At 51.1% G+C, this 9839-nt stretch overlaps 1 protein-coding gene across 1 annotated transcript; it reads left to right on the top strand.

Annotated features, from left to right (window-relative positions):
• The first annotated feature begins 802 nt into the window (after positions 1–802).
• LOC132339339 (solute carrier family 22 member 13-like) lies at positions 803–7776 on the top strand. Its single transcript, XM_059869541.1, has 10 exons — positions 803–1192; positions 2943–3046; positions 3481–3635; positions 3738–3906; positions 4947–5067; positions 5641–5735; positions 6231–6445; positions 7219–7327; positions 7422–7632; positions 7750–7776. Exons 1-10 carry the CDS (start codon positions 821–823, stop codon positions 7774–7776), a joined length of 1578 nt encoding a protein of 525 aa, XP_059725524.1. The 5' UTR covers positions 803–820.
• The last annotated feature ends 2063 nt before the right edge of the window (positions 7777–9839 follow it).

Genomic DNA, 9839 nt, shown 5'->3' with positions numbered 1-9839 from the left:
GACACAAGGACTCAGGGAGCCTACCCAGGAAGCAGCTCAGATGTGCAGCAGAAATCAGGTCAATCTGCTTTTCAAGTGACATCAGAACCTTAGGAAAAGCCAAGCTGGTGTCATTTCCCAAATCCTGTGTGCTCTGAATGTCTCTGTGTGTAACCTGCTCTTTTCCCTGAGGCTACTCTCTAAGCCAGGCCTATTTAGGATAGGCACAGCAGTTTAGATCTAGTTTTATGACTAACCAGGGTTTCCACAAATGAAAACAGAGAGCTTGGGACACAGCTGTCAAGAGCAAGCCTCCTGGACTGCCAGACAAATTTCCAGGTCCAGAGGGGAAGGGTTCTTCTGCTTCTCTTCCATATCTTCTTACATATCTCTGTCTCCAGGATGCGCTCTGCAGTCATTAAACCATTAATGGCAGCAGCAAATTTACTCTGTGTGCATCCCCACCCCCAGCAAAATTAACCCTCATTTCTAGAATCCCAACTTCATGCCTCAGACACAAACCTTGAGCTGCAGCACAGCTGCCTTCAGAAGCCCTTGTGACACTTCTCAGGCTGGAGAAGAACAAGATGTCACCATACCATCCCCAAGAGTGACAGTGCTCTGGCACCTTTGTTCTATTCCCAAGAGCAGGGAGGGAATGTCTGGTGACAAAGTGCAGCCAGGAGCACTGCACTGTATCATCATCATGGACTGGTGTGCCTGTGCAGGTGCTCATTTTATCACACTGGATTAGGGCTTTAGTGCTCACAAAGTTTAAACATTAATATTTGCCTATTTAAGCCATAGGCACCAGTGCAGCCTGGCCACAGAGGTGCTCGCCATGGCTGAGTTTGGGGATCTTTTAAGGGCTCTGGGGGAGTTTGGGCTCTATCAGAAACTGCTGATCCTGCTCCTCTCCCTCCCACTACTGCTCAACCCCTTCCAAATGGTTGGCCAAGTGTTCATGGTCGTGGAAGTGCCTCACCACTGTGACACCAGCTGGATCCTTGCCGTCGGCCCCAACCTGACGGAGGAAGAGCAGCTGAACCTCACCCTGCCCCGGGGCGCCGATGGCAACTTTGAGCAGTGCTCCATGTTCTCCCCAGTGGATTGGGACCTGGATTCCATCCTGGCCTATGGACTGAACCACACTGAGAAGTGCAGCAGTGGCTGGGTGTACCCCTCAGAACAGCCACCCTCCCTGCTGACCGAGGTCTGTACCTGCTGCTGGAGGAGACAGGGCCATGGAAAGGAGGGGATGGAATATCCTGGGCTGTGCTTTGGTCAGCCAGTGCCAGCTGGGGTGGGAGAGGGTGGAATACCCTGGCCTGTGCTTTGGTCAGCCAGTGCCAGCTGTGGTGCAGAAGAGCTGTGGGTATGACTTTCAGAATGTCTGTAGTCAAAAGTTCTTCAGTCTTATTCCCTTCCCTCTACGGTTATCCAGCTTTCTTTACTCAAAAGTTCTACAGCCTTATTCCCTTCCTTCTATGGTTACCCAGCTTTCTTTACTCAAAAGTTCTTCAGCCCTATTCCCTTCCCTCTATATTTACCCAGCTTACTTTCTGCAACTCTAAAATACCTGAATGGTCTTATATGAGTGGTTCCAATAATTTCTCCACTGTAAACGCCTGGATCTGCAGATTCCGGGGATCCGTTTTCAGTTTAATGTTTGGCACTTTTGTTGCCACTTCACCTGGGTACAAAACAAGAGAAGTGCAATAAGCCAATACTAACCATGACTACAAGCCTCATTGCCTCCTGTCATTGCCTTCTGAGAGAGGGAGGAATATCCTGGCCTGTGCTTTGGTCAGCCAGTGCCAGATCTGGTGCAGTCAGGTTGAGATTTACTGCAGGACTTTGCCTCCATCACACAGCTGGAATCCCTGGGAGCTTGTTGCAGCAAGGCCGTGGTGAAGATGCCTGGGGAGGGCACAGGCAGGGACTGTGGGGGTGTGAGTCCAGCACAGGTTCTGCCCACCATCTGTCTCCTTTCCACTTTCCAGACCCTTGACTTCACGATGTATCTGCCTGGAGGGACCTTTTGGGCATCCCTGCCACAGTATCCCCTGTCCTTCTGCCTGCTTCTACTCACACCATCTCCTCCGTGAAAGACATTTACCTTCAAAGGCCTTGTCATTGATACTTCTTGGGCCTCCAGGAACCTTCAGGGCTGCAACAAGACATGCCAGGGCCATGCAGTTGAGCAAAGCCTTGTTTATCAGCACCCTCAACTTCTCCATTCTGCCTTATCTCCCACCTTCTAGTTTACATGACAGCAGTCTCTCAAAGGTTGTTCTTGATGGTCTTGGATGTCTTTTCCAACCTCAATGATTCCATGATTCTGTGATTGTCCCTCTCTGGACCTTTGCTCCTTTCTTACTTTCCCTCATTCCTCCTCCCTCCTTTCCTACCTGCCAGCTCCAGCACTTTCTCACAAGTACCTTCCATAGAGCTGGGACAGAGGACAAAGTCCAGCCTCTGGCATTTGCAAAAGCTCCTTGGTGTCCCTGAAGCACCAAGTCCATTTCAGACAAGGCTTCTCTGCAGGTGTCAGCAGCTGCATCCCTTCCCATTCCTCCTTTATCAGTAAAAAACACTGCTCTCCTCTTTCCACCTGCCCTGCCTTTTCAGCCAGAGAAGAAAGCTGATACAGCTCTCACCCCAAGGCCACATTTAAACAAAACTTGACAACCAGGACACTCCCTCAGGGACCTTTGGGCTGGAGAAGAATCCTGCAGATCCCAGCACCCAGCAGGTGGGCACCAGTCCCACCACTGATTTGTGTCCTAAGGGCTCACCATGAAGGGCTCAAGCCCTTGGGAGGGCTTCTCTGCTCCCAGGAGCTGGAGCAAGAGCTCAGGCACCCAAATCCTGGATTCACCACCAACCAGAAAGGCTGCCCAAGCCCAGAAAGCCACTGGAGTCTGTCAAAAGCAACAGCTTCTGTGTTTTCCTTCCTCCAGTTTGACCTGGTGTGTGACAGGGCGTTCCTGAATGATGTCTCCCAGTCCATCTACATGGCTGGGCTTCTCATTGGAGCCACGCTCTTTGGGATGCTAAGTGACAGGTGAGGAAACACACTTCCTTCCCACAGACACTGCCCAGCACCCAGGCACAGCCCACATCAGGGGGCAGACTGTCCATGCACTGAACCTTCACAGGATGCAATCCCCTTGCCTGAGATTGGGCATCTGGGCCCACCTGAGAGGTCTGGAAATGTCTGAGGGTTGAAAAGAGAGGCAAATATAGCCTTGTGGGGGGTTTTCAGGAATCACAAGTTTAGCCCCTGCTGGGGCCTCAGGTTTGCCAGAACCATGATGGGTCAACACTGGAAACACTGATTTTTCTGCACATTGTTTCTTGGGGTGTAAAGAGGAGCTATGTTTACATGGATGTCAAATCTCCTTTGGTTCTCAAACCACTTTGCATCCCTCCTGGGCTCCTCCCTCTCCCCAAGGGGTCTCTCCAGGTACTGACTGGGTCTTCCCTCTCCTTCCACAGGATAGGCAGGCGGCCAGTCTTTCTCACCTGCATCCTCATCCAGGGGCTGTTTGGCCTGGGACTTGCCTTTGTGCCCCATTTCTATGTGTTCATGGCCTTCAGGTTTGTCGTGGGAGCTGCGGTGTCAGGAATTATGATTGTAGTCGTGTCCCTGGGTGAGTGGGAGGCCCTTGCCCTGAGGCAGCAGATGTGGCCTCACAGACACAATAACAAAAAAGAGCCCAAAACAAAGCCTGAACCTTTGTTTTTTCTCTTAGCTACAGAATGGGTTGGTGTCTCCCACCGGACAAAGGCACTGCTCATCACTCACACAGCTTTCGCCATCGGGCAGATGTCGGTGGCTGGTTTGAGTTATGGGATTCGCAACTGGAGGCTGCTGGAGATTGCAGGATCTGCTCCTATGTTTGCCCTTTTCTTCTACATCTGGTAAGGAAAAGGGCAGAACTTATGGAAGACACAATCTCGGGGCTTTAGCTGGGTAGAGTGACTCGAAGATACATTAGAGAGTCTCTTTCCCTAGCCCGGAGGTCAAAGAAAGAGTCAGAGCTCTTCAGTTCTCGGTCACAAGGTTGTTTATTGTTTCTTATCGATAAAATTCTTTCTCCTGGCCTGCAGAGGTCTGTTCAGCAGGACAGTCCAGGGCACTCTGGATGCCCCCAGGGTAATGTTATCTTTTTGTAGTGTACACTATTTACAATTATTTTCCAATCCCTATCACCTATGTCAGACAGCGAGCTTCTACTCTAAACCAATCCAAAAGTGCCAACATCACAACAGAAGATGGAGGCCAAGAAGAAGAAGGAGAAAGGCTGGACATGCCCAGATTCCTCCATCTTGCCCCCTGAACCCCCATTTAAAAACCCCAAAAAATCTCTTTTTCCACCCCGTGACGAACTAATTATTGTTCTAATTTTGTGGCTTGCAGATCTTCATATAAGGTTGGTAACTTGCTCCATGGGTCATAATCAAAGTCACAGGCATCTTGAGCACGCTGCCAGGGTCTCTGAGCCCCATGGCAGGAGTCTTGGCAATCCAGGACAGCCAAAGGGATGCCCTGAATGCTGACAATGCAACCCTGATGTAAGGGTGTGAGTGAGGAGGAGGCAGCAGCTCAGAACCAAGCTGGGTCTTTCCCATCCCAGTGCAGCTGCTGGAGGAGCTGCTGCAGAGCTCAGCACATCTCCCTAGGCACTGCACTGCTGGGAGCAGCAGCTGCTTTGCTTCAGGTCTCCAGATGTGGCCTTTGGAGCCTAAATTCTGGGTGTTTAGACCCCTTGATCCCATGGGCCATTCCCTTTAGAGCTGGGCTTGATGATCCTTGTGCGTCCCTTCCAAGGCTGAAGATTCTGTGGTTCTGGGATCTGATTCTGTGGTGGCCAAGGCTTGCTGGATGTGCTCCCAGAGAAAGGGGCTGTGGGGGAACTCAGCAGGACACAGCAGCATGTGCTGGCCTCCTCTCCTGGCAGGGTGCTCCCCGAGTCAGCTCGCTGGCTGGTGACCAAGGGCAGAATCGAGGAAGCCAAGAAGGTCCTGCAGAAGGCGGCAGCCACCAACAAGCGCAGCCTCCCACCAGAGCTCCTGCAGCAGGTACTGGGGGTCCTGGCCTCAGACACTGCCCTGGGCCTTGCAGCAGCCCCTGGAGCTCAGCTCATCCCAGAAACATCTCTGCATTCCCACTGGGGCTGGTCTGGCCATGGGCTGTGGGGGACTCCAGCTCCAGCTGAGCTCCCCAGGGATGAGGTCAGAGAAGAGGCCCAGCTTCGGCTGAGGCTCAGCCTGGAGCTTTCTGGGGTCCCCCTGGGCATGTGGGAAGGACTGAAATGCTTCCCTGGCTTTTCTCCTGGGAGGATTCCAGGAGTGTGACTGATAAGCATAGAGCCTCTCTTTAGTCTCTGGGTTCCCATGCAGAAATGCCTGAAGAACAGTTCCCTCCTTGCCCACCCCAAAGCTCCTACACTGGGGAGATGTTCATCCTGAGGAACCTCTCAGTCACCCCGCCCTGTGCTGGGCCGCCAGAGAGCAGTGGGGCTGCTCTCCTTGCCAGAGCACTGGGGCCACAGGCCTGTCCCAGTGATGCTTCCCATGGACTGCCGGTGGAAAAGGAGCTGGACATGGGTTTCCTTTTCCTGCTCTGACTCTTTGTCTTTCTGTGTTTTAAAGTTGAAGCCTGAGAAAGAGGTCAAGTCTGGAAGTTTCCTGGATCTCTTCCGGACAAAGAACCTGCGGAAGGTGACTTTAATCATGTCATGTATCTGGTAAGACATTCCCTGGTCCCTCTGTCAAAACTACTAGGTGAAAGAGTAGAAGTTGGGGTTGACAAGAACAGTAAATTAAAGTGATTTTTCTGGTAATATACATGTGTATGTCTTGATCTGCTTCATTCTACCTCCACATACTGGACCAGATTTACCATGTCTGGGCATGGGAAGTTGTTTATCCATGATACTGTGGGTTTTGTTAGAAAGGCTTGAATAATTCCAGCTTTGGCAATCCCTGGGCCCTGGAGGAGTTTTGCACCCATCTAGAAGCTTTGGGTTCAGTCTAGAATTTGCTGACCATATGGAGATCCATTCTGCTGTACCTCCTGCAACTATGACCCACACAACTCTCAAAGATGCTGACTAGAACCAAAACAGAGATTGCTGGGAATTCTAAACAGTTTCATGTTTTCTAACCTTTCTAATTTTTGGTTTTAAACCCCCAGAAAACCATCTGGTGACATGTTCTACTCCACTTTACTTGAATTTCAGGTTTGCAGATAGCATTGTCTACTATGGGCTGAGCCTCAGCGTGACAGATTTTGGTCTGGACATCTACCTGACACAGCTGGCCTTTGGGGCAGTGGAGCTTCCAGCTCGAATTTCCTGCATTTTCCTGCTGGAGTGGTTTGGAAGGAAGAAAGTGCAGGGCATTCTCCTGCTGCTGGCTGGCCTCGTATGTCTCATCCTCACTGGCATCCCTGAAGGTGAACCTTCCCAGCCTGTGGGCAGAGCTGGGCAGGGCCCTGCACATCCCTACTTTTGTCCAGAGCCATCCTCCCACCCTGGCAGACCCAGGCTCAGTCCCACTGGCTCAGCTGCCCCCACTGTCACAGCCCCCAGGCTGCTTCAGCCCCAGCATTCTGGCTTCCCCTCACCTTGGATTCCTTCTCCATCAGGGCTGTGCCTGGTTCTGCCACAGCTCCTGGCCCTTGGCAGGCAGTGTCCATTACCCACCACCCACCCACCGGACATCACCACCCCGTGGCAGAAAGCTATAGCAGAAGAAGTGCTTTAAAAGCCACCATGCCTCCCTTTCTTAGATGAAGAGAAAATGCAAATTCCCACGCCCCCTCATCAGTTTGCTTCTGTTTGTGCCCCAGTCCATACTCCACCCCTGCTACGTGCCAGGGCTGAGAGTGAGACTGCAGGTAACAGTGGGGCTTCCCAATGCTTTCCAGGTCAGGGAGGTGGCATTTGCAACCAAGCACTCCCCAAACACCTGTGCTGGCGCAGCAGCTCACTTCAGTTGCACATCTAGAAAATGCCCAAAGCCTCAGGAGAAATCTGGGTTCTCTTTGACAGAGGGTATTTTCCAGATAAGGGTATGCTGGGATCATTTCCAATGGGTTTGGTGCTAGGTTTGCTTAGCAAGTCTATTAGAAAGGACTGTCCCAAGAAATCCCACTGCAGAAAGCTCTGGTCCCAAGTGAACCATCCCCATGGAGGTTACAGTGATTGTTTCTCCCCCTCCCCTCAGACCAGCCCGTGGTAATCACCGTCCTGGCCATCATCGGCAAGTTCACAGCCACGGCCGCTTTCTCCACCTCCTACGTCTACAGTGCTGAGCTCTTCCCCACCATCCTCAGGTGAGATGTCCCCCCACATCAGAGCTTCCTTCTGCCATGGCTGGACGTGGCCACAGGGCCACTCCTGACCTCCCTGTGCCCCTCTCTCCTGCAGGCAGACGGGCGTGGGGCTGTGCTCGACCATGGCGAGGGTGGCCGGGATCCTGGCCCCGCTGATCATCCCCCTGGCCCAGTACCACCGGGCCATCCCCAACGCCATCTTTGGGAGCATCCCTGTGCTGGTGGCCCTGTTCTGCATCCTGCTGCCTGAGACCCGTGGCGTTGAGCTGGCAGATGACACAGGGAACCAACAACCTCTAGATGAGGTGGGTACAGGGAACTCTGAATTTAAGGAAAAAAAAAGCTAATTTAATGCAAAGATAAAATGTCAGAATCAGGGATGAATACAGTCTCATCTCCTCCTCTTTCCTTCTTATCTTCAGGAGCAGAAAGCTGAAATGTCTTTCTGAGACACACCAGAGATGATGACAGAGACTTGGAGAAGGATGTCTGCAGATGCTCAGAGAGCAAGCGATGATTGGACAGACATCTACTAACAGTCTAGTCTGAGTCCATCATTCTTGAAGCAGACCAGGGAGGCATTGCTGCCTGGAAACTGGTCTTTCAGATGGTGAACTCAATATCCATGGTCACAGGGAGAGGAGATCTATGTCACTCTGCCTTTGCAACAGATGCACTTCCAAGTGTCCCTGAAACCCAGTTTAGTCATGCCTGCCTGGCCTCCCAACGTGTTCCCCAGTCCTTTGCAAGCTGGTACCCGTGGAACCATCCCTGTCGTGTTTTACAGCAATAAAGAATCACCAGTAGAGTGGCTGTGCTGGGCAAAAGCGGGCGCTGGGTTTGTCCCTCCTGCACTCAATCCCTTGGGTCGTGGGGCTGCGCGTCAGCCCAAGCCTCGACGTTTGATCAGGATGTCACTGCACCCCTGTCACACACGTATTTAGCTTTTCTTTCCATGTGGTGTTGAAGTTGAGTTTCTACATGAATAATATAAATTATGCTCTGAGTTTGATAAGAGACACTTGTAATGCAATATGTGAATAATAAATGGTGTTGGCTTTTTTATTTCCTACTGTTTCACAGTTGGCCTTTGTAACTGCTCTTGGCTCTGGAGTGTTTTCTACACAGAAGTTGTAAGTCTGTAATTTAACATGCAGATGGAAACGAGCTTTGTTTCCATGAGACACAAACAATGCAAAAACAGAATGTTAAAGCAGAGTGGCTGAGTTTGATAAGGACTTTTTTTTCAAAGTCTTCCAATGAACAATCTGCATTTATTTTCTCTCATAGCAGCAGCAGAAGTTTTCTGAATTGCATGGGAATGCCGCAATTCGATGCCAAACTGTGTGGGCATTTGGACAGTCTTCCTCAGTCACGGTGAGCCTTTTACAGTGACCTTTAGTTGGCTGCTGCCAGCTCAGTCATGACATTTTAGTGTCATCTAGTGTCATGCAAAAGTAAGAGAAGGGTGGGTTCCTGTCCTCCACTAATTTGTTTGCCAGCAGAGAATGTATTTCTAATGAATCCATTTCTGATAACTCCATCTCCTTGAGCACATCACTACTCTCAAAGAAGGAGAAGGCTGCTCATTGAGATTTGCTGCACCCTTTGGTTTCCAGTCTCTTTGTGCTCTAGTAAATGGTTTTTTGAGGGCTGAGGTGTCCCAAGTCCAGGCCAGATGTGCCTGGAGCTGATACTCATTTTGTGCTTTGGCTTTGGTGCACAAAACCACCCCAGTTATGTGGAACTTGGCCATGTGGAACTTGGCCATAAGGAACTTGGTCTGGAGATGGGATAGGGAGTTTGCAAGATCTGGGCTTTGGCCCTGGAGGGAAAGAAACTGGGGAAGGGGCTGGAGCACCAGGAGCAGCTGAAGGAGCTGGGGGAGCTCAGCCTGGAGAAAAGGAGGTTCAAGGGGGACCTTCTCACTCTTTACAAATTCCTGACTGGAGGATGCAGCCAGGTGGGGGTCAGTCTCTTCTCCCAAGCAACAAATTACAGGACAAGTAGAAAGGGTCCTAAGTTGTACCACGGGAGGTTTAAATTGGATAATAGGGAAAATTTCTTCTCCATAGGGTTGTCCAAGACTGAACAGGCTTTCCAGGCCCCTGGTACAGTCACCATCCTTGGGGGTATCTAAAAGACACATAGCTGTGTCATTTAGAGATATGCTTTCATGGTGGATCTGGGATGATGGGTGGAGCCAGTGGTCTTAGAGGTCTTTTCCATCCTAAATGAACCAATGATTCTATGGCTTCTTGCACAGTCAGGAGAGCAGCTTTAATGCTCATCTCCTCACCTCCTCAGCCATTCCCTGCCGGGTCCCTTTTTGCAAGCTTTGCTCTTCTCATGGACCTGGGGCTTCCCAGCATGGGATCAGGTGAAAGGAGAGGGTGATGGCCTCTAGGTAAAGGGGAAGGTCCAGGATGCTGGCACCTCTGCCCCACAGCAAGGATTTCAGCACAGTTTGTTGGTGTCACTGACACTGAAAATGTGCTGATTATCTCAGTGG

The sequence above is a fragment of the Haemorhous mexicanus genome, chromosome 1 (genome assembly GCF_027477595.1).
Source record: "Haemorhous mexicanus isolate bHaeMex1 chromosome 1, bHaeMex1.pri, whole genome shotgun sequence".
Taxonomy (NCBI): Eukaryota; Metazoa; Chordata; class Aves; order Passeriformes; family Fringillidae; genus Haemorhous; species Haemorhous mexicanus.
This window is presented reverse-complemented; position numbering and strand designations above follow the sequence as displayed.

Coding starts and splice junctions, on each gene's coding strand:
- LOC132339339 (XM_059869541.1), top strand. CDS start 821: ATGGCTGAGTTTGGGGATCTTTTAAGGGCTCTGGGGGAGTTTGGGCTC. Junction 7,328..7,421: donor CTCTTCCCCACCATCCTCAG/GTGAGATGTCCC, acceptor TCTCTCCTGCAG/GCAGACGGGCGTGGGGCTGT. Junction 7,633..7,749: donor ACCAACAACCTCTAGATGAG/GTGGGTACAGGG, acceptor TCTTATCTTCAG/GAGCAGAAAGCTGAAATGTC.